The 25,056-nt window shown below is 45.1% G+C and overlaps 1 protein-coding gene across 2 annotated transcripts; it reads left to right on the top strand.

The window, feature by feature from the left end:
• The first annotated feature begins 5,144 nt into the window (after positions 1–5,144).
• Positions 5,145–14,073, top strand: LOC121272335 (transmembrane protein 272-like). 2 transcript variants are annotated; one of them, XM_041178961.1, is made up of 5 exons: positions 5,145–5,249; positions 6,848–6,941; positions 10,787–10,837; positions 11,628–11,831; positions 13,620–14,073. In XM_041178961.1, coding segments are annotated over exons 2-5 (453 nt in total). In that variant the 5' UTR covers positions 5,145–5,249; positions 6,848–6,940; the 3' UTR covers positions 13,817–14,073. The 2 variants fall into 2 exon arrangements, with proteins under 2 accessions (XP_041034895.1, XP_041034894.1); XM_041178960.1 differs by having other exon boundaries at positions 6,848–6,951.
• Positions 14,074–25,056: the final 10,983 nt, after the last annotated feature.

The following is a 25,056-nucleotide window of genomic DNA, read 5'->3' as shown; positions in this document are numbered from 1 at the left end:
CAGAACACTATTTGAGAGGACTTACAAGATGATTCATTGTACTGTCAAAATGTCTTCGCAAGCAATAAACCTCATCAAAATTATCGATTTATTTAATCTTTGGTATAGTGCTTACAAACAAAAATATATGCGCAGTACTTAAACACGACTCAGAGGTAAATGATTCCGCTTCCTTTCAAACGCTGGGTCTGACTGTTTTGACTCAAAAGAGTTGATTTTACATCAGGGTAATGGCTTTCTCTTGAATCTTCAATTCTGCTGCCCATCTCTCAACTCACTCCAAACCTCATTTATCCCATAATCCTTGTGCTCGCTCTCCTCCACTGTTCCCCCCTGTCCAACAGTGCCTCAATTTTGAAATCCTCATCCTTGTTTCCAAGTCACTCCATGGACTCCCCCTCTCTATATGTGTCACCTCCACCAGCCCTGCAGGCCTTCAAGATCTCTGCGCTCCTCCGATTCTGGCCTGTTGAGCATCCCTGATTTCCACAGCTCCAACGTTAGCAGCTGCGCCTTGGCTGCCTTAACTTTGGAATTCACCACCCCCCACCCCCCCGCCAAACCTCTCCGCCTCTCTCTCTCTCTCCGCCTTTAAGACAGCCCTACCTTTTTAACTAAGCTTTTGGCCAACTTTGCTGATTCCTCTTTCGGCAGCTGGGGCCTGAATTTTTCCCGTGTCGGGCGGGCTCAGCAGGAGCAGGCAGGGGTGACCACCGCCCACAAATGGCTCCACACCGCCATTTTACGCGGGCAGGCCAATTAAGGCGAGCGGTAGCGCACTACCTGTGTGGGCAGGGGGAGGAGGGAGAGTCGGGTCCAGCGCGCTCTTTCACGCGCAAATACTTCAATCTCCCTGAGGCACGGAGCTGCCTCGGGGAGATTGAAGCGCTTTAGAAAAAAAAAAACAAATAAATGGAACAAAAATTGAAACATGTCCCATGTGTCACATGAGATGGGACTTGTTTTTATTTTTCAGACATTTTTTTAAATTTAATTCGTAAACACTTTAGAAAGAGAAAGAGAGAGAGGCCAGAGAAAGTAAAGTGAGATTTCGGAAAAGAAAAAAGACTTGCATTTCTATAGCACCTTTCACAACCACAGGACATCCCAGAGTGCTTTACAGCCAACTAAATACTTTTGAAGTGCAGCCACTGTTATAATGTAGGAAATGCAGCAGTCAATTTACATACTGCAATAAGGACCATATAAGCAGTTTTGATAAGGACCATATAAGCAGTTTTTGTGATGTGGACTGAGAGATAAATATTGGCCAGGACACAAGGGAGAACACTCCTGCTCTTCTTTGAACTGGCAACCTTCTGCTGTGGTACAATTATCATAGCTGGCACTCCCAGTGCTATACTGAGGCAGTGCTGCACTGTTAGAGGTGCAGTCTTTCAGATAGTGAGACCTCGTCCTCCCTCTCAGGTGGATGTAAAAGACCTTGTGCCAGCATTTCAGTACATCCAGGACAAAGCAGCCCCGCTTTATTGGCACCACAGCCACAAACATTCACTCCCTCCACCACCGATGCACAGCGACAGCAGTGTGTACCATCTACAAGATGCACTGCAGAAACTCACCAAAGCTCCTTAGACAGCAGCTTCCAAACCCACGACCACTACCATCTAGGACAAAGGCAGCAGACTCATGGGAACACCACCACCTGGAAGTTCCTCTCTAAGCCACTCACCATCCTGACTTGGAAATATATCAGCCGTTCCTTCATTGCTGCTGGGTCAAAATCCTGGAACTCCCTCCCTAACAGCACTGTGGGTGTACCTACACCACAGGGACTGCAGCGGTTCAAGAAGGCAGCTCACCACCAGCTTCTCAAGGGGCAATTAGTGATGTGCAATAAATGCTGGCCTAGCCAGCGATGCCCACATCCCATGAATGAGTTTTTAAAAATTCTAAGCAGAGCAGGGGAGTTCTCCCGAGTGTCCTGCACAATATTTATCCCTCAACCAACCTCCCACAAGCAGATTTTCTGGTGGTTATCACGTTGCTGTTTGTGGGAGCTTGCTGTGTGCAAATTGGCATTTTCTACATGACAACATTGACCACACTCTTAAAAAAAAATCATTCGTTGTAAAGTGCTTTGTGGCACCCTGCAGTTGCAAAATGAAATGCAACTCATTCTTCTTATAATGTTTAACTTGATGACTCTGGCACAGCCAACATTGGCCCATTAAAGAAATGGCACCACTCACCTCTGCCCCAACCCCTCACCCACTCCTCTCCAATATAGTTTATAGGAAGCTCATTACAAGGGGGGATGGTGGTGAGGTGGTAATATTGCTGGATTAGTAACTGCAAGGCCCAGGCCAATACTCCAAGAACATGGGCTCAAATCCCACCACAGCAGTTGGTAGAATTTGAATTCAGTTAATAAATCTGGAACTGAGTGATGGTGAACATAACAACTATCATCAATTGTTGTAAGAACAAATCTGGTTCACTAATGCCTGTTTAGGGAAGGAAATGGGTGTGACTCCAAGCCTGACTCTTAACTGCCCTCTGAAGAGTTCAGTTCAAAGCTGGCCTGTATGGTGATATAATGAAGGGAGGAAAAAGCAGGTGAAGTAAAGCTGCCAAAAAATCCAAATGACCCCCACACATAATCCAGGTAAATCTTTGCTTCTCTTGCAGGTACATGTGTGCCTTGAAAAAAAATTGGAAGGGTCCTTTTATATAGATGAGCTGAACCGTGAACTATAATCATTTACTTGATGCATAATCAAGCTTCTAATTGGAGAAGAAAGCTCTGAAGAATAGTCAAACGGACTTGAAACATCAACTCTGTTTCTTTCTCTACAGATGCTGTCAGACCCCCATTCTCTCAGTTCCTTCACCTCTGTCATATCTGAACCGATGACGCCATTTTCCAAAACAGTGCTTCTGAAATGTCTTCCTTCTTCCCTCTTCCTTAACCGAGGTTTTCCACTCACGGTGGTTGACAGGGCCCTCAACTGTGTCCGGCCCATCTCCCGCGCCTGGGAATTGGGGGGTGCCAATCGGAGGTGGGCCTGCTCGCGCCCGCTCCTGGACTTCCCCCCAACGGGGGGAAAATTTTGCTCCAACATGATGTCACCACCAAACACATCTTTTCTTCACCCCCACTGTTGGCATTCCGTAGGGACCGTTCCCTCCGGGACATCCTGGTCCACTCCTCCATCACCCCCTACACCTCAACCCCCTCCCATGGCACCTTCCCATGCAACCACAGAAGGTGCAACACCTGCCCCTTTACTTCCCCTCTCCTCACCGTCCAAGGGTCCAAACACTCCCTTCAAGTGAAGCAGCATTTCACTGCACTTCCCTCAATTTAGTCTACTGCATTCACTGCTCCCAATGCGGTTTCCTCTACATTGGAGAGACCAAACGCAGACTGGGTGACCGCTTTGCAGAACACCTTCGGTCTGTCCGCAAGTATCACCCAGACCTCCCTGTCGCTTGCCATTTCAACACTCCACCCTGCTCTCATGCCCACATGTCCGTCCTTGGCCTGCTTCAATGTTCCAGTGAAGCCCAACGCAAACTGGAGGAACAACACCTCATCTTCCGACTAGGCACTTTACAGCCTTCCGGACTGAATACTGAGTTCAACAATTTTAGATCTTGAACTCTCTCCTCCATCCCCACCCCCTTTCTGACCACCCCACTTTTTTCTCTTATTCATTTTTATTTTTTAATTGTTTAATTTATTTATTTTCCACTTATTTTCATTATTATTATTATTTAAATTTACTTCCATTGTTTTATCCGCAGCCTTTAGCCTTTTTGATCTTTTTTCCCACCACCAGCCCTGCCAACCACCCCCCCCGCCCCCTCCAACCCCCACCCCCACCCCCACTAGGGCCACCTGTCACTTTCCAGTGTGCTCACCCTGGTCCTGCCATTACCACATTCTGCTTTCCACTCTTAGCGTCACCATTAGTGCCTCCTTTAGCCAGCACCACCACTATTAACAACCCTTCAACCTTTTGTTTATGACGGCTTTCGCAATCTCTCCTTTGCCTCCGCCTATCACTGGCCTTTGATCCAGCTTCACCTGTCCCACACCCCTTTAATCAGTATATATTTCACCACATTTCCGCTTCTCTTCAGCTCTGAAGAAGAGTCGTACGGACTCAAAACATTAACTCCTGTCTTTCTCTCCAACAGGCGCTGTCAGACCTGCTGAGCTTTTCCAGCAATTTTTCTGTCCTTGTTTTGGGTTTCCAGCCTCCACGGTATTTTGCTTTTAACTGGATGGGGGCGGGTTTGCTGTCAATCGGATCTGGGGGCGACTTTTTGCAACTCATTCGGAATTCTGTTCCTCTTGGGTCTAGCTCAAAACCGCTTATTTGACCCAGCAGCCTTATTTTCCTGGAAAAACTCAGCAGGTCTGGCAGCATCGGCGAAGAGCACAGTTGACTTTTCGAGTCCTCATGACCCTTCAACAGAACTAGTAAAAATAGGAAAGGGGTGAATATAAGCTGGTTTAAGGGTGGGGGGGTTGGTGATGGTGGTGTTGGGACAAGAAGAACTGGGTAAAGGGCCAGTGATAGGTGGAGATAACCAAAAGATTTCACAGACAAAAGGACAAAGAGGTGTTGAAGACATCTTTTGGTTATCTCCACCTATCACTGGCCGTCTAACCAGCTCTTCTTGTCCCAACACTCCCCACCCCCTTAAACTGGCTTATATTTCACCCCTTTCCTATTTTTACTTAGTTCTGTTGAAGAGTCATGAAGACTCGAAACGTCAACTGTGTTCTTCTCCAACGATGCTGCCAGACCTGCTGAGTTTTTCCAGGTATTTCTGATTTTGCTTTTGTTTTGGATTTCCAGCATCCGCAGTTCTTTGCTTTTATATTATTATTTTAGCCTTATTTTCCTACAGTTTCAACAACTTTTTGGGGGAGGTGAAAAAAAAGTTGAACCGCTCATCCCCGCCACAGAGAGCGTTTGAAATTGATTTGGCCAGCTCAGCTGAACCACTTCTGGGTCTGAAGGTTTCATGCACAATTTGCTCTGTTCACAGCTGGGGTGGGAGGAGGAGGAGCAGCCGAGTTAAAGCACCCTCGGACTGTCATTCAGTTCCTTTTCCTTTTTTCTCCCCCCCCGCAACCCCTCCCAGTTCCTTTCGGCCCACAAAGCAACTGCCCACGCCCCCAAAGGAGCAAAGGAGGAACTTTCGCTGCCTCCCTCCGTTCTGCGGGATTCCTTCTTAAACTCCGGACCATCCCGTGCTGGCTGTTGCAGGTAACTTCGGCAATACCTGGTCTCCCGTGTGTGTCAACCAGGCCGCTTCAGAGTGGTGGTTGAAGGGGCAGTGGGTGGCCGGTGGGGAAACGTATTTGTAAATTTACTGGTGCTTAACATAAACTAGGATTGAGGAACCCATGATGTAATCACATGACCTTAGCTACTGTTGCAACACTTAAACCAACTGTTCTGCTTCCCAATTTATTTTTCCTCTCTTTCTCCTCCATGACTAACATCTGTAAATGTCCCCCCTGTGTCAGATTACTTTTGTCACATTGCTAGCAACTTTAATTATTCCTCCTTTTAAGACAGTGCCATTTTACTATTTAAAAATGCTTGAAAAGACATCCTGGGCTTTAGTGTTACATTGGCTACTATGGCAATTTTAAAGGTCGGGATGGGGGAAGCTGAACTATCCTTTAACCTGCAACCCAAATCTTCCAAATTAATCATCTGGAATTCCTATTCAAAATAAGTTCCTTCTTCTTTGGTTTTTGCAAAAAAAGTGGGTGAGGTTTGAGATCAGACATGATCTTACTGAATGGCAGTGCAGGCTCAAGGGGCCGAATGGTCTTCTCCTGATCCTGTTCCTTATGTTCTTATGTGTTTTAAATTACTTTTTGGTAATCCAATGGAAGATCCAAATGCCGGTGCATAACTTTATACCCCAAACAATCACAAATTTAATGTGGGGAAGTGTGAAATCATCCATTTGTGGGGGAAGAATGGAAAAGCAGAATTTTTTTTCATAAAAACGCAAGGCTAGTAAATGTTGTTATTCAGAGCATCTTTATTCCTGGAGGGCTGCGGGAGCTCAGTTGAGCGTATGTCCATGAGCTGGGATCAGTAGGTTTTTGGGCAGTAAGGGAAATGGACGGAGTGTGGAGCTGAGGTGAAAGTTCAGTTCAGGGAAGAGAGTCGTAGGGGCAGAAACCCTCAAGGTGTCTGGTTGTGCACCTGAAGTGCCGTAACCTGCAAGGGCTACGGGCCAAATCCTGAAAAGTGGGCGGATGACTCACTTTCAGCCAGTGCAGAGACGATGGGCCATGTGGCCTCTTCCTGTGCCATAAGCTTTCTATGAGTCAGCCTTTATTGGCAGAACAAGTTCATGTATTACTGCTGAAAGGCAGCGCCATTGTGAACATCTAGTTCTTTGTGGCTTCCTGCAAAAAAAGGACAGTAATGTCTGTGGTTGGACAGGAGTCTATATTTGTGAGATAAGATGCTGAAATATTGTTGTTGCAAAGAGCAAATGCCACTCATGGTTCAAATTTCCAGTAATGTTAAGGATGCAGGTCAAGCAACATTATTTGATGTTCTTCCCAATCTAACTTGGAAAGGCGATCCTCAAGAGATTTGTCTGGGTCACATCATGTCTGCAGCCGATGTGTCGATTAAGAAAATCAGGAATTTTTGATGTTTTTGAGTGTAAGTAGCCAAAAACAATGGGTGCTCCATGTGTTGCCTTACACTTGACCAAGGGTCCAAGCAAAATGACCCGAGAGGTAAGATTCCTAACTGCGACTGATTAGTTGGATCAGAATAAAGTGGGTGATTGTTTCCTGTTGATGTGGATACACCTTTCCCAATTCTAGGTGCAGTGGATAGAGAGTGGCTGATGACATGGAGCCCAAAAGTAACTTGGACACTCCGCTCCTTCGGAATATTGAAGGGACTCCAGCTTTGACAGTACGATCAGGTACTATTTAAGCCTTCTTTGAAGTCCAACGAACTGATCTCGGGACAGTATATTCAACAGACAAACAGACTCACAGTGAAATGCAGCTGCCATATTGGATGTGGGCCAAGTGCCCAACTCCCAATTTTGTGCATTGTATTTCAGCTTTTCTCACTTGACTATAAAGCACAAGTGCTCTTAAAAAAATATGATCATGATGATGACGATGGCGCCTGTCCATCTCTGGAGACGACAGACTGTGCCCAGGATGTGTATTACTTCTGGATTGAATGTTGTCTGTCGTGGCTGCCGAGGCTGATTTGTGAGTGGCAGTCCCCGCAACAGCTGGCACAGGTGTTGGCCCGAGGCCGACTGGTATCTTTTTCCTTCCAGTGGACTCTCTGTTCCGCCATCTGGTCGTACCTTTTCCCCCTCTGCTTTTTCCACGCCCTCCCTGCCTGATTGTCTCCAGACACTCCGGCCAGCACGTGTGCCAACTCCGATCCCGGCTTGACGTCTCGCTTGCAGGCACCCTTGTATCACAGGTGAGGCAGGTGACCTGTTTGGCCTTGCGCCCATCGCAAGCTCGCCATTCAGCGGGCCTTTGGGGAATGCAGCCATCGCCCATTCAGCTCTCGCGACCCAGCCATCGGAGTCGCCACTGACCCAAGAGGGCAAACAGGCTGGTGATCCCTGCACGCTGGTGCACTTCCATATCTGGCAGCCTCTTGCCAGGGGATACCCGATATTTGTCCGATCGAGGCAGTGGAGATAGAGGCTGTCCAGCCTCTTTCCTTGGCTTGCACAATTTGCCTCGCTGCTGAGAGCACAAGCCTGGTACACGCGGAGCTTTCAGTTAGTTTGCTCTTCGTCCACACTCAACTTTGACATACCAACTCTTAATAAGCACTCCACTGAAATAACCGACATGAGTGCTTGGTTTGACTCGCAAGCCTGAAGCGATGAAACACTCCTAAATTCAAATAGAATGAAGGGCTATTGTGGGGAGTGAAAGTCCCGCCCCCATTTCCACCCTCCCCAATTGCCCCGAAGGTGGAGCAGAGCCCAGGCCCGGAACTGACCCTCTCCTACTTACAGGTTCACTTACATGGCGCTGGGCTCATTCAGAGCCTGTGCCGGGAAGGTTCTCTCCTTTTCAGCAAGGCTATCGTGTTTAACCAGAGCTGCATGGAGAGTGAAAAAATTCTCAACGGTAAGCTAAAGTGGTTTTACTTAACATTTTTTCTCCCCCCACCCCCATCAGAAAATTATGAGCCACTGCAGCGTGACTTTCGTCTCGTTGAGTCATGAGAACTCTGCAATTTAACTCCCCGTTAAACAACGTATTCACCAAATCGTTTGCTTCTGCCAATTGGCGAGCTGACCAATAAAAGGTCAAATGTGGGACAAGTCAGGAAATGAACTGAAATCCAAAAAATAGAATAAATACTAAATATGTCTTCAGTAGGGTAAGTACAGCCAATTTCCAATTCTGTACTTTCAATTGCTCCTTTTTGTTTATCAGTTTAGACATGTGCTGAGATTCGCACTTCTGAGGTCAAATTATTTATTTGGGGGATGAATACGCTCTTGGATGCAACCCAGCTTTTTGTGTCTATAAATATTGAGAACAACTGTGTAAGTATTTATAAACACATTAAAAGCTAGCCTGACTATTGAGAGCAGCTACATTACCAGTCAAGAAGGGGTGGGTGGGTGGAGTTGGGTTGAGTGGGGTAGGGTTTGGAAGTGCAGGGGGCAGCAGGAGTAGATGGGTGAAGGAGAAATGCATTTAAACTTTGAAATAGTTTTGAGGCCATCCCAATACAGATCAACATCTGCTGCTGCTTCCATCAGAAGATCCAGGCCAATGGATGGACGTCGACCTTCTCACCTGCCTGCTCCAGAATTGGCTCGTATCCCCTGGAATAACCCGCTTCCCAGCAAGCTGGCGACAGAGGTGGATTCCAGACCCTGGATTGAACCCGCGGCACCATATTCCCACCTCCAAGGGGAAAATCCAGCCCTTGGTCCGTGATCCATTATTAAGGGGTCTGTTGTGAAATTCTCTTCAATCAGCAGATTGAAGATTGTGTTTTCTCCTTGACATTCACCACTCGCATTTCAAAGGCCAATGCAAGATCACTTAAATTCCTCATCTTTCTTGGCTTCTGTATCTAGTTTAAACTCCTAACGAATTGCTTCCAATTGTTATCTCAGTTGGTTAGATGGCTAGTGTCATGACAGTAGATTACAGCCTCAAATTATTTACAGGCAGATTGAACTTTTTAAGGAAGGCATGTGTTTTTTTCAAAAGACACACAAGCAAAGGCACTGAGCAAAAGCTGGTTGAGAATGTAAAGTCACCACTTGCTGGGAAATTCCTATGTGGATTATATTTGACTGACTACTCCAGAGAGAACATCGAATATTGCACCTAAAAAGGTGTCAAGGCCTACTTCAGACAGAGACACTTGAAAGGAAGAGGTGAAATGCAAAAGACTGCACTTTAATCTCCTGTGGTTGTGGAGACAATGGAGACTGATTAGCACATCCCAGCAGAAACCATATCCTGTTGAGTTATATCTCAGAATGTGAAAATGACCTGAGTTGAAATGAAACAGACTCTGAGCGAAAGACATGTTTGTTTTTTTCCCTTCCAGGAATACATGAGGAAATGGTTAAGAAGCTAGCTGCAGACCTGATCTGTGTGTTCTAGTTTGGCGTGCTAGTGTGAGCTAGTGAAAGTCACAGCAGAAGATCTATTAGGTAGCCCTTTACAGCTTGTAGGTAAAGGCTCTTTACTCTTGCTCTGTTACTGGGGGAAAGTCAGCAAAGCCACAATCAAAAAAGGAAATAGGACAACTTCTTCAGCTAACCTGCAGAACCAAGTGTCTCTAAACCAACTGCTAAACTGCCAAAGTCAGCTCCGCCGGAATCGCTCAACTTAACTCCTGCAATGTTTTGCAGACAAACCAAAGACTGATTTGTATATCTTTTTTAACATTTATTTTTGGACCTCAACTTCTCATTTTTTGATCTGTGTGTATGTGAGTTTCATTTTTACTATTCTTTCTCGGGTTTCTAGTAACTAATAAACTTGCTCTTTCTTTGACTTAGGAAAGCCTGGTTAAATTGGTTCCTTCTAAAACAATGATACATTTGGACTTGGAAAAGATATCCACAAGGGAAGGGACCCCTTTTAAGTTAACCTCCTTGCGACCAACTGAGGGGGTTGAATAAAGAAGGGGAGATGGTTCATCCCTCCTCACCCGGGAGCAGAACAAAATTGGGGGTCCCGTTTGGGCAGTTAACCATTTTGGCTATCTCGTCCAGGATCGTAGCAAACTGGGGGACCTCACCCAGGGACCGGTTGTAACACTAGCATGTGATTCACAATAATAACAACAGTATGGGTTTGATTTTCATTCCAGCCGAGTGGAAGGCAATGGCAGGCCACTGACAAAAAGTGCCATTTAAAAACATCTAGGATGAAGAATGAGCCAAAACAACAAGCCTTCAGGCAGAACATACATACTAGACCAAAGGAGCCAAGTTCCCACTCACTTGAAGTATCATGCCAGGTCTGCAAAAGCTGTGAGCAGATAGCAAAGGAACCAGCGATGAGATTTCCACAGAGCAAGTTGTTATTTTGACTGCACTGCCTGAAAGGGTGGCAGCAGAATCAATAATACCTTTTACCCCTTCCTTTTTGAATGTTTTCCGGTCGGAAAATGGGACTAATTGGATAGCCAAAGGGCAGGCACAATGAGCTGAACAGTCTCTGGTAGCATATTGTTTTGGAACAGAATACATTTAAATGCAGCATATTAATTTTTTTTTAATTCTTTTTCAGTGTGCTTGAAAATTTTGATACTGATTTGGGGAATTGCCTACATCACTATGGGTGAGATTTCTATTGAAAAGAATGTTGGTACCTCAACTTAAAAGCTGCTCGCCTAGGTTATGCTTCACTATTTGTTTTGGCAAGTACTGATGCCACTCATGTTGGTCGGTTAGATGAAACGTTATCTAGCTGTGGCTTTTTGCTTTATTCAATGTGACTAAGCATCTTCAGAGTCCTGTCCCCAGCCTCAATACTAACTGCAACATTTTGCTTAAAATTTAAGGATTAGAACCATTCATTTTGGAGTAGCCAAATGAATGAAAGAAGATCCTGTAACTCCTTATTTTGTATGATTGTGGAGCAATCTGATTTAGTTCAGACATGCTTTAAAAATGCTAAGGATTCAACTGGGCAGCTCGAAGCATTTGCACTAGGAGAATGGAAGACATTGGGGCAATCTCAATTAGAGTCAGGCTAGGTCATCCAGGAAATTGGGAAGAACTTTTCTTTCTTTCTCAGGTGTAGTTGGAACTCTATCCCTCCTTCACACCACCCCACCCCCCGCCACTGCCCTCAAAGGCTGTGAATTCTGGGGATATGGGAGATTTCACAACTGGGATTTCTACCTTTCTGTTAGCTAAGGGAATCCAGCAATATGGAGAACCAGACTTGGGGAGAATACTGGATAGTTGACTCCTGATCCTATGATTTCTGAGCCATTTCCAGCAGTGTGAAACATGCTTGGCTTGCACTAGTCCCTTTGACTAACATTTTTCTCTGTTTCTTCCCCACACACCCACCCCCCCCCCCCCTCCACCCCACCACCCTTCCTCCCCACCCCACTTTGTAGGCACTGTCTATTTGAATTCTTGTACCGAGCAATACTTGATCCCGATTTATCTGATTGTTTCTGGGAGCTTTACACTCTTCTTGCTGATGATATCTCTGATTCCATGTGCCCCAAATGACGAGAGTAATAATTTGAACTTACATAAAGTTGGCCGAGTTTGTGAAAGATTGGTTTCGCTGTTCTCCACCATCTGGTTTATAACAGGTAAGTTTTATTTTTGATTGATGAAACTTTGTGTTGTAGTCAGTAGAGATCTGCCTAAGGGCTGCTCCTCTACTCATTTCTTCACGCCTTGCAGTCTTGTGCTTTCCTGTTCGGTTGCCTGCAAGAGGCCCCCCCCCCCACCTTCAATTGCAATGAGCAACATGACGAGGGGAAGATATACATCAGGTGGTCTCCTGTTGCTTTACTCCATGTGTGCTCAAAGAAAAGGTAAGCCCTCTTCCCGATGGATCCTCTGCCCACCAAAAATTTGTTGGATCCGTTGTTGACCATGGCTTGTAACCTTAAGCACGGGCCCTTCCTTCCTTGGCCCTAGCACTTGTGTTGTATAATTTATTAAAATGAACCAGATTATTTAGAATGCACAAGTTGCATGTGTTTACCTGTGTTCAGAACTCCCTTGGGCCTTTTTCCCTGATCAGCTCATTCCTGCATATGTGAAATCTGGAATGGGAATGAAACATATAAATCCATATTTCAATACTTTACAGATTTTGGGTGTTTGGTTAATTAGCACTGCAATAGTAGGTCTCTCCCCAGTTTCCCTGGGCCTCCAGACTTCACAGGAGAAACCCACATAGCAAATCAACGCAGATAAAACCGTCAACTGGGATTGAAGGATCAGATTGGCAGGATTGGAGGTTGCTTGGGGTCCATGTCTCTACTCTGCCACGTTGTCTGAGTCCAGAAATTAGTTGTAGTGCATATTATATGGCTAAAACCCAGCTCCCATGGTAAAGTAAGACCTCCATTGCAACCATTTTTAAGTGGAACAATTTGAACTGCTCTCGATTGACCCAGGCCAACACCCGGTACTTAATACATAAACTGGTTCTTTCTCTATTTGGCTGTAATATGGCATTGTATCCCCTAGAGGCCGAGAGTATCTCCTAGAGGCCAAGAGTATCCCCTGCGTCCACTAACCCCAGATCTACTAATGATCAAGGAAGAGGCAGAATCAATCTTGGCTCCACTTCTGACACCATGTTACAAGCTCAAAGCGTACAGTGCTTCTAGTACAATGTCTTTATTAGAGCCGAATGTAACATGGCTGCCCCAGCCTATGCCTCATGGCAAGAGGTTACATGACTACGGCAAGCTAGGTAGGACCTTTAGTACATGATTGCATTTCAGTCTCAAACAGAAGAAGTAGAAAGCCTAGGCCAAAGTAATTGTACTTAAACATGTTCAATGTAAGAGTTGGGAAGCTAATCTTGTAGCCTTCCCAGGTTGGGGAAATCATTGAAGAAAATCTCCAGTTTTGTTTGCAGTTTTATTTATTGGTAATTAATTCCCCTTCTGAGATTAAGTAGCCTTATATCCTGAAGTAGAATCTAAAATCGGCCATCATACTAACGTTGTTTTGGTAGGAGGGGAGATTTTCCCAATGAATTATTCTGTTGCCTGTCTACACATACTGTTAACTACATTAATCAGCCACAAAGTGTCCAAATTATCACTTGTAATGTCTTTTAAAAAAAACCTATTGAGGCATTTCCCTCTTTTTTACCTCTTTAACGGCTGAGGATCCTCACCAAATCCAGTTTTGTCGTGCACATCCAACTAGCCGAAATATTGCAAACTTGATGCAAAGTGTGGGTAAAGACACTTGGGAGTGATCTCCCATTCTGAGATAGAAGGTGCTGTAAATCCGATCCTGAAAGGAGTTGCAGAAAATTCGACCATTTGTGGGAGATGTGATCTCTGGCCCTTAGTACTGAAGGCATTGGGGAGTAAATATCAAACGTTGCCATTTCTCTTCTTTTCCAGGAAGTGTTTGGATCTACAGCATCTACGAGCCGGATTATATTGACAAAGCTTCTCCTCATTACTGTGATAAGAACTTGTACCTTTTTGCCTTCTCGGTCACCACTGCCAATTATATTATCCTCACGATTATGATCTGTCTAGGATTTGGTGTTCATGTTTTAGGTGGAATTTTGCTAATTGGGCAGAGAGATGGTTGAACACTTGAATGAATGAAATTCCTCATCCCGTCTTAAGATGAGAAATTTGCATCAACTCATTGCCTATGATGCCTGGCTTCGGTGGATCGATTAATTTGGTTCGATCTGGTTAGCTGTGTATGTTGTGGATAGTTTAACAAAACAAAAAAGGCACCTTCATGTTGTTTCTGTGCAGCCTTATCCTTCACTTGTGGAAGTAAACTGCACCTTATTTGTATGCAATTCTGAAAGCAGTAAATTGTTTTTTGCAAACCTTTCAGATATGTCTGTGTGATATTTCTGTGCAATATCTTAATAACTGACCAGTCCTTGCCCTTCAGTAAAGGATTCCCCAGGCAAATCACACTGCACTGAGAATCGGGTGCATGCCTAGTTTTAAAAAAATGAGGACTTCAGGGCAGCTGGAATTTGTATCCTTCAAGCTAGCTGACTTCTATTTGATGAAAGGGGAAGTAGATGGCTTTCTTGCTGAGCCATGACTCCAATTAATTTTTGCTGCTTCTACCTGATGAAACCTCCATTATGCTTGACTTGTTGCAAATGTAGCTTCTGTTTTGGGAGGAGCCCATGTTGGCATGTTTAACTGAAGTTTTATCCACTGCAAGATAAAGGGCTCAGGGTGGGAATTTTTAAAAAAAATTCATTTATGGGATGTGGGCATCACTGACTAGGCCAGCATTTATTGCCCATCCCTAATTGCCCTTGTTCAGAGGGCATTTTTAAGAATCAACCACATTGCTGTGGGTCTGGAGTCACATGTAGGCCAGACCAGGTAAGGACAGTGGATTTGCTTCCCTAAAGGGCATTAGTGAAACAGATGTTTCTTTTTTACAACAAAACGGCCATCGTTAGACTTCGAACTCCAGAGTTTTATTAGATTCAAATTTTACCACCTGTCTTGGGTGGGATTTGAACCCAGATCCCCAGAAAATTAACTGGGTTGCTAGAATACTAATCTGGTGACAATACCACTATGCCACCACCGCCGTGCAATGACCCCCTTTTTGTGCTGCAACCATTTGGCCATTCCTGACCATCCTTCCTCTCCGCAAGAACCATTCAGCTAGTCCAATTTCTCTACCTTTTCCCTGTAGCCTTGCTATTTTTTTCCTCTTCGGATAGCTATCATTTGAAAGCCATGATTGAATTTGTCTCCGCCACACTTGGGCTTATTATTCAATGTCCAGATTAAACAAGACAGTCTTAGGTTATGACTATAAGACAATAGGAGGTAATGAGTTCACTGTGCCACTGAAATTCTAGAAACTTAAAAAAAGGTAAGTCCTCACGGGCAAGAGTAGAACTGTCCTCTTGCTCTTTAGTGCAGTAGCCTTGATCCAAACAATATTGTCATAGATTAAAATTGATTAAAAAGTTAAAAGCCCATGTGGCCTATCTGGTCTCTAGTGTATATGTTGGGAACATTAGACGAACCACAATGTCAGGCTTCCTTCTACAGTTCTACATCCTTTGCAAACCAAGCTTGGAGTCAGCGCATCACTCACTCCTTCATTTACCTACCTTCTCTCCATTTTTAAGTTGGGTGGCGTTAGACAATACAGCCTTCAACACATCAGCATCAGCTGAATACAGTCTCATAAGACTCTGCAGGCTAAACTGCAAGTTGAATCCATCACATGTCTTTCTATAAGCTACTCTGAAATTCCACCAGCTTCTTATGGCCTAGATTTTTTTTTCCTGAAATATATACTTTATTCATAAAATATCTGGAAGAACATCACAAAACATTTCTAAATCGCCATCACAAAATGTACAATCAGATTCAACTTTTACACATGGATCGCGAGCTGCTTCAATACAATCAATGAATATTACAGTCATTTCAGTATGGTCATCACAGACAGTCAGATAGTGCAATGGGATTGGAATTATCATTTACTCACACTGTTGGGGAAGAGGTTCCTTGCTCTAAAACGTGGCAGATCAGAAGGCTTCACCCAGAGAGTGGTGAGCCTGTGGAATTTGTTACCACAGAAAGTAGTTGAGACCAAAACATTGTATATTTACAAGAAGGAGTTAGATATAGTTCTTGGGGTGAAAGGATTCAAAGGGTAAGGGGAGAAAGCAGGAGCAGACTATTGAGTTGGATGATCAGCCATGATCATAATGAATAGCGGAGCAGGCTCGAAGGGCCGAATGGCCTACTCCTGCTCTTAGTTTCTATGTTTCTATCAGTTTAACTATGAAGGCTCTAGTGGCTGTGCTCCACTTTGCGTGCAAGGAGCCCTGCAGTTTTCTTTGAGTGAAGGAGATGGCATGTTAATTGAAGGCCCCCCCCGTAAACTGCTGTCTCAAATTTAAGTCACTCAGTGGCTCTGTAGGTTGCTTTCCAGTGATGATGGGCTTGCCATTTTTGACAGATCTACAAAAGTATCACGCCTGACATGTTCACCTTTTACTGTTAGGTGCTGTCCAAACTATGATGCATATTCTGTCCCTAATTGCATTTCAGGCTTAGAAAGTTTGACAAATAAAGCAGTGAAATTATTCTGGTGGAGAAGTGGGGGCAGAGAAAACACCTCTTAAAAACAGAGTCTGTGATTTTCCCTTTTCGTTGAATGCAAATTTCACCAGCTGCCATGGTAGGATTCAAACCTGAGTCCCCGGAGTATTACCCTGGGTCTCTGAATTACTACTCCAGTGACAATACCACTACATTATCACCTACCCCTGATTTTCCCTTTTTATAAGCATGAAACAATTCTCTTGTAATCACAAACTGTTGTGTATTAAATCCCCTACTTACCCATGCAAATGTGTTGAGACTAAACAGTTGCAGCGTATTATTTCTGAACTTCTGGTTCGCAAATAGGGTTGCCAACTGTGATTAAATGTATTCCTGGAGGCTTCATCACATGACTTGTCCCCATACTCCAGCCATTAGTCGGCCAACACGTCCATCCTTGTGATGCACTTCCTTCTGACACCAGTTGGAAAATAATAAAGCTCATTACCCAACTAGATGATGCTTAACCATCAGCCAAACAGCCTCTTTCTGCATCCCACACCCACCCCGCCCCCCACCCCTCATTTTCAATATTTTCATAACTGGTAAAGAGAAACGTTCAAAGGAAATGACAAAAAGAACAATCTCTTTAATGTCCCGATGATTATTCTCCAGGATTGCACACAGCAGTGTCTAGGAAATTCCTGGAGACTCCAGGCCAATCCTGGAGGGTTGGCAACCCTATTCACAGATGGAACTGATTTGATCAGTGTTGGATGCTATACCCTGGTTCGTTGGGACTTAAGGATCCAGGTTGCATGCTTGTTTCAGGGTGACCGAATTGGTACCAAGGACATAGAAGATCAGTAGATGGTTCTTAGAATAAACACATTCTGTTTATTTACAAAAGAAACTCAGCAACTACACTTGTGTGCTCACAACTCAAAACTCTGTCATTACACTTCTGACTCCAGCTCAAGACTTCAGACTACAGAGGTAGCCCACATTACTCTGTTATTGGATACCAAGATCATGTGATCTTTCATCACAGCATTTGTCTTAAAGGTATATAATGCATCAAATTACTACATCCCTCCCCCTTTACTCAGAAATACATTTTCAACTTTTCAAAATATCAAATTTTTCAGACAAATCATTTACAAAGTCGGCCTTTCTGGGGGTTTCCTTATGCTTGTAGAAAGTCTCAGCTCGACAGCTTCTGATGTTTTATCTGGAACCTCCTTCACTGGAGTAGTCTGAGCATCTGGCTCTTCAGTAGGTACCTGCAAATCAGTTTCCTCGATTCTTTCAGGTACAGTCGACCCTCCAGACACACCTGTATTCAGTCAAGTTCTTCCAACAGGAGACGTTGACTAAGTCACAAGCACTAGTGGAATAATTTCTGGGTATTTTGTTTCTCCTCTTATATGATCCACATGTCTCCATATGACTTGATCTTCTACTTTCACATGGTAGGAAAGAGATCCAATTACTTATTTCACCAAACAACCATGTTGGTCCTTCTCTAAAATTCTTTACATATACCTTCCCTCCTGCATTAAATGTCCTGTCACGACTGTGCTAGTCATGTCCAGTTTATGGATTTCCTTGACTCCTTTCCACCTTCCCCGCACCAAGTTTGGCATAAATAGGCTCAATCTCGATCGGAGACGGCACTTCATCAACAATTCCGCAGGTGTGTCACCTGTTGCCATATGAGGTGACACACGACTATAGTGTAAAAGGAAACGTGCTAGTTTAGTCACTATAGAACCTCCAGACAATTCCTTCAACCCAGACTTGAACATCTGAATCACAGCCTTGGCCAGTCCATTTGAAGAAGGGTGGTGAAGTTTTTACATGAGTAATACCATTGAGGCTGATAAATCGGTGAAACTCAGCATTCATAAATACCGTTCCATTGTCTGACACGGCCATTTCAGGTAGTCCGTTGATTGCGAAACCTTGTCATGGCTTGTCAGTTGTAGCAGAGGATGTCAGCAACTTCACTTCATAAATGTCCATCCATTCTGAGTGAGCATCGACGATATGTAGAAACATTGTTCCCCTAAAAGAGCCCACATAGTCAATGTGTACTCATACCCATGGCCTTCCTGGCCACTCCCAAGGGTGTAACGGAGCTGTTGAAGGTAACTTTTGCATTTGCTGGCACTGCACACAACTTCTCACTAAGTTCTCAATTTTCCGTCCATGCCAGGCCACCATAGATAGCTGCGTGCTATGGACTTCATTCGGGAAATTCCTGTACTGTGAAGTTCAGACAACAATGGCTTTTGTCCTTTTGGAGGAACAAAATCATACGGGCTCGAAACGTTAACTCTGCTTTTCTCTCCACCGATGCTGCTGGACCTGCTGAGTTTTTCCAGCATTTTCTGGTTTTGTTGCTACAGAGAGTGTAGCCTTGTCTTTGCTGAGCAACACCAGCAAGGGCTGGTGGCCCAATATGTTAGTAAAAAATGACGACCATATACATACTGGTGAAATTTCTTAAACACTAAAAATGATTGACAGGCCTTCTTTTTCTATCTGTGAGTACCTCTTCTGCTGTATTGAGTGTTCTTGATACATATCCTATCGGTCGTTCTGATCCATCATCCATTTGATGGGAAAGCACTGTTCCCACTCCATGGGGAGATGTGTCACAAGTTAACACCAACCCTTTCTTCAGGTCAAAATGTAATGGTAGGGTGGATGATTACAACAAACTATTTCACTTTTGTGAAAGCTTCTTCCTTCTGTGCTTGTAAAGACCGTCATCAGTTTCTCTTGAGCAAGTAATACAGTGGTGCCAGTTGTCGAACAAGTTAGGCAAGAAGTGTCCATAGTAATTGATCATCCCCAAGAATGACTTGAGTTCGGATGTATTCTTTGGTGCTGGTGCCTCTCTTAAGGCTTTCACTTTTTCCTCAACTGGGCTTAGGCCTTGTGAATCTACCTTGTGACCTTGGTAGGTTACCTCTTTCGCTTAGAATGTGCACACCCCCACCTGTGAGAAATGTTTCAAAACTTCATCCAAGTTTACCAAATGTTCCTTTTCAGTGGGTCCAGTCACTAGGACGTCATCTAAATAATCTACAACATGGGGCAGTCCCCGTAGTAAATTTTCAATCACTTTTTGAAATATGGCGCAAGCTGAAGATAGGCCGAAAGGTAAATGGGTGTATTGGTACAACCCTTTTTCTGCATTAATGGTGACAAACTTCAGGGAGGCCCTCTCTAATTCCAATTGTTGATAAGCAAGACTTATATCAAGCTTTGTGTAGTCAGTTCCACCTGCCAGTTTAGCATATAAGTCTTCAATTTTTGGTATGGGCTATCTGGCCAACTTATTGACTATTGATTTGTAGTCTCCACAAATTCGAACGCTTTGGTCAGGTTTGAGATCAGGTACAATTGGTGCTGCCCATTCAGAAAATTGCACTCGTTATTTCACTCTCATTTTTTTCTAATCTGTCCAGTTCGGCATCTATATTTTTCCACATTGCTTAAGATACTGGTCTTGCCTTCACGAATCTGGGTCTTTCCTCTGAATCTACATGAATTTTTGCTTATAGCCCCTGAATCTTTCCAAGTTTGTCCTTGAAGACTGAGGCATATTTTTGTAGTAGCTCTGATAGCCCATTAGTTCTCATTTGAAAGATTTCAGCCCATTCCAATTTAATTTCTTTCAGCCAGTTTCATCCAAGGAGACTAGGTCCCTCACCTCCTACCACCATCAAGGGTAATTTCACTGTGTGGCCTCCATAGTGTACTGTGACTTTACATATGCCCTTAACTTTTATGTTCTCTCCCCTGTAAGTTTTCAATTTGGCATCTTCCAAATTTGGTTTACGTTCTCCATGATTCAGGTATTTAAAAGCATGCTCACCTATCAACACAATGGATGCTCCTGTGTCCACCTCCATTCTGATAGGCCTCTCATTCACTCTCATGGTTCCTACCTTTAAATTATACAACAAATAAATATCTGAAGCTATTACTTCAGGCTTTTCAACACTGTAGGATCTCACTGGGTTTTTGCTTTTGTTTGAAAGTCTGCCTGATTCTATTTTACAATGTCTCATGAGGTGTCCTTCCCGATGACAGAAAAAAAACATTTGATCTTTTTAAACTGTGGTTCATTACAAGGTTGTCTGCTTCTACCTCTGTTGCCATTATGCCATGTTTTCGCTGCTAAGTCATCTCTTTTTATTTGTTTGCTAGCGGTGGCTGCTTCCCAAGTTCTGAGCAAAGCCTTGTACTTTTGCAATCTTTTTTGGCTGAGGCTCCCCGCCCATTGTAGAGGACAGTGCCGTTTTGCACTCCCTGTATGTCTTTAGAGTCCCACACTGCACATTCCATTGCCAGAACAATTTCCAATGCCTTCTGAAGATCCAAATTTGTTTCTTCTGAATTCCGTCGTCATTTATACCGCACATCAAATGATCTCTAAGCATACCTTTGATAGATGTACCAAACTCGCAATATTCTGTTAATTGTTTCAGACTTGCCACGTAACAAGCAACTGTTTCCCCCGTGGCTCTATTCCTTGAGTTAAATTTGAACCGTTGCATCGTCACCAAAGGCTTTGGCTGGCAATGATTCTTTACGAGGCTTGCTAAGCCATCAAAACTTTTCGAATCTGGGGCACCAACAAATTTCGAATTACTCCATGTGTCTTACGCGGGATAAGAGGATCGCGCGCTTCTTCTCCTCCCCGGCAATGCTGGTCGCCTGGAAGAAGAACACAATGAGACCAATCGTCGGAGGCTGGGTCCAAAGGTTCAACTCTTCCAAATTGCAGCAGGCTCTGAGGGGATTGCTTCGATGATCAAGACGGAGATTTTTCCTCACTTACAGTTACCGTGCGAGGTACCGCTCGATTTCGGCTCTCTCGATTTCCTTCGATCGTTCTTGCTTTTTCTCGTCCTCTCGTGTGTTTTTCTCTTGCTTTTTTTTTACTCTTGTCGCCAGTTTGTTGGATCCTAAACCCGGGTTTGTTGGGACTTAAGGATCGGGGCTGCACACTTGTTTCAGGGTGACCAAGTTGGTACCAAAGACATAGAAGATCAGCAGATCGTTCTTAGAATAAACACATTCTGTTTATTTACAAAAGGAACTCAGGGGCCACACTTGTGTGCTTACAACTCAAAACTCTGCCTTTACACTTCAGACCCTAGCTCAAGACAGAGGTAGCCCGCGCTACTCTGCTATTGGATACTAAGTCAATGTGATCTTTCATTACAGCATTCGTCTTAAAAGTATATTACACATCAGATTACTACAGTTGGCTACATCACATTTTCTAGAAAACAGTCCAAGGCCCTTCACACTTAGGCATGAGGAGAACATGTTAAGCCCAAAAGGAAAACATTTGGGATGGAGACCATACCGTTGGTTCAAAAATTGGATAAGAATGAGTGGGAGAGAAGAGAAGGGAGAGAGAAAACTGGAGAGCAAAGCAAAATATTAAAGATTCAGATTACAGATGAGATAAAGACAGCAAACGGGGGCGAACAAACTTGAAAAACAGGTGAGAGCATGTCAGAGAAAACGAAATGGCAGGGGAGAGACAAAAGGGATGTCTTGCATTTCTATAGTACCTTTCACAACCCCAGGACATCTCAAAGTGCTTTACAGCCAATTCACTTTTGAAGTGTAGTCACTGTTATAACGTAAGAAAAACAGCAGCTATTTTATACAAAGTAAGCTCCCACAAACACCAATGTGATAGTGACCAGGAAAGCGTTTTTTGTGATGTTGATTGAGGGATAAATATTGGCCAGAAGAGCAGAACTCTCTTGCTCTTCTTTGATCCCACAATGCCCCTTCTGATGCAGCACAATATCAAAGCTAACGCCGCCAGTGCTGTACTGAGGGAGTGCTGCACCGTCAGAGGTGCTGTCTTTCGGATGAGACGTTAAACTGAGGTTAAAAACAGGAAGCACTAGAAAAACTCAGCAGGTCTGGCAGCATCTGTGGGGGAGAGAAAAACAGAGTTAATGTTCAGAGCCCAATATGACTCTTCAGAATCTGTAAAACTGAAGGCCCCTCCTACTCTCTCAGGTGGATGTTAAAGATCCTGTCCCAATATTTCAAAGGAGAGTTCTCCCTGGCATTCTGGCCCAATATTTATACTTCAACCAACATCACTATATGGATTAGCTGGCTATCACGATACTTTGTGGGAGCTTGCTGTACCCACATTTTGCTGCTGCATTTCCTACATTACAACTTTTTTTTAATATATTCTTTCACAGGATGTGGGCATCACTGGCTCGGTCAGCATTTATTGCCTATCCCTAGTTGCCCTTGAGATGGTGGTGAGCTGCCTTCTTAAATCACTGCAGTCCATGTGGTGTAGATACACCCAAAGTGCTGTTAGGGAGGGAGATCCAGGATTTTTGATGAAGTGACAGCGAAGAAAAGGCGATATATTTCCAAGTCAAGATGGTGTGTGGCTTGGAGGGGAAACTTACAGGTGGCGGTGTTTCCATCTATCTGCTACCCTTGTCCTTCTGGGTGGTAGAGATTGCCAGTTTGGAAGGTTTTGTCAAAGGAATCTTGGTGAGTTGCTGCAGTACATCTTGTAGATGGCTTACACTGCTGCTACTGTGCGTAGGTGGTGGAGAGAGTGAATGTTTGCGGATGTGCTGTCATCAAGCGGGCTGCTTTGTCCTGGACAGTGTCAAGCTTCTTGGATGTTGTGGGAGCTGAACTCATCCAGGAGATTGGGGACTATTCCGCCACACTCCTGATTTGTGCCCTGAAGATAGTGGACAAGCTTTGGGGAGTCAGGAGGTGAGTTACTCTCCACAGAATTCCCAGCCTCTAACTTGCCCTTGTAGCCACAGTATTTAGCTCTTTTGAAGCCAACCAAATAAACAAAATGAGGGATAAAATAAACACAGCCCCTAAATTAAGATAGCTGTAAAACCAAAGACAAAGTTTAAAGAAAACTTACAAACATCAAATCAAAATGTGATTAATAGGGTGGATAAAGCACCCCAACCCCCCGCGGTGCCCACCGGGCATGGGAGGCCTCGACAGTGCCAGCAGACACCGCGTGCTCCCTTTCCAGGGACATCCAGCTGTGAACATAGCCGCGGAAGAGGGGCAGACAGTCAGGTGGGATGACCCCCTCGATCACCCGCTGCCTGGACCTGTTGATGGCCAACTCGGCCAGGCCCAGGAGCAGGTTCACGAGGAGGTCCTCCTCCCTCCCCGACCCCCTCCACACTGGGTGTCTGTAGATCAGGAGCATGGGACTGAAGTATAAACAAAACAGTAATAAAAGGTTTTTTAAATAACTGAAAAGGGAGTGCAGTCTACAACAATTAACATAAAAGTGGTCCACGGACTCCACAAGACCGCAAAAAGGGCAGGTATCCTGGGAGTCTGTGAACCGACACATTCTACTGCTGCAAGCAACACCCTCCACCCCAAGTCCCCAATGGGCAGCGGGAGGACACCTCCGTAGAGGGCCCCCCCAACGGGGACCTCCACCCCGGACGGCAACAAGGCATGCCAGGGCGTGTCCGGGCAGCGGGTGAGGGCAAGGAAGTGAAGGGTGTGCAGCAGCAGCCCGTACAGGAAGCCCCTCCGCGTCGTGCTAAAGGACACGGAGGGCATTTCCCCGAGGCGACTCATATTGCGGGGCACCTGCTCCTGAGGGAGGGTTCGGGGCTTGGGGCCAATGTGGAATTCTGTCCGAACATGGGAACGCTCAGATGGAAGACCACCGCACACCTGAGCCACCTCGAGGCCCAGTATGACTTCGGGTCCGAGCACAACTGTCCTGAGGTCTTGAATGGCATCGGCCGTGAGCTGGACGCCCATGGACGCACAACATGCCAACTCATGCGGGAGCATCCAGCCCACTCCTCTGCCACCCAGCACGTCCCCGATCCTGGTCACCCCGGCAGCCACAGGCCTCCTTCTCCGCCAGCCACTGAAAGGGGCGGAGGGGCAGGTTCCTGAGCAGCCGCTCTCTGACGATAGCTGCTACTCCTGACGGGGGGAGAGCTGCGTCGCGAGACGACCATGTTCCAGACTTTGATCAGGTCCTGGTAAAAGACGGGCAATGTCTGCAAGGAGCCACGAAGGCCCCTCAGCTCTATAAACAGGAGCTGCACGTCATAATTCAGGCCGTGCACCTGGCAGAAGAAATACACCATCTTGGAGGGGTCTCAACGTAAAGATATCACTGCAGGGCCTGAAGGTGGAAAGTCGCCACCTGGGTGCAAAGGTACACCAGCACCTGACCGCCTTCCCTAAGCGGGAGACTCAGAACCTCAGCAGCGACCCAGTGCAATCTTTTGTCCCAGAAGAAGTCAACGAGCATTCTCTGGATTTTCGTGACAAATCCGGGGGAGGGGTCATAGTGACCAGCTGGTACCACAGCATGGCGGCAATCAGCCGGTTTATGACCAGAACTCAACCCCGACAAGACAGCACTCGAAGCAGTGCTTCTAGCGCCGCAGGCAAGCGGTGACTTTCGTCTCCAGTTCCTGCCAATTCGCCGGCCAGGATTCCTCAGCAGGGCAGAGATGGACCCCCAGATAGAGGAGGCTGGTCCTGCTCCAGGTGAAAGGCCTGAGCTCATCGGGTAGGGGATCCATCTGCCACGGACTGACCAGGCGTCCAGAACATTTACCCCAGTTGATTTTTACTTGATGACTCTGGGACACCGTTAATAGTCAATTTAAAACAAAAATGACCTAATCCTATCTCCATAAAGTTTATTAGAAGAAGCACATAGTGACAAGCAGAA

This window comes from Carcharodon carcharias, chromosome 33 (assembly GCF_017639515.1).
Source record: "Carcharodon carcharias isolate sCarCar2 chromosome 33, sCarCar2.pri, whole genome shotgun sequence".
In the NCBI taxonomy this organism is placed as follows: Eukaryota; Metazoa; Chordata; class Chondrichthyes; order Lamniformes; family Lamnidae; genus Carcharodon; species Carcharodon carcharias.
This window is presented reverse-complemented; position numbering and strand designations above follow the sequence as displayed.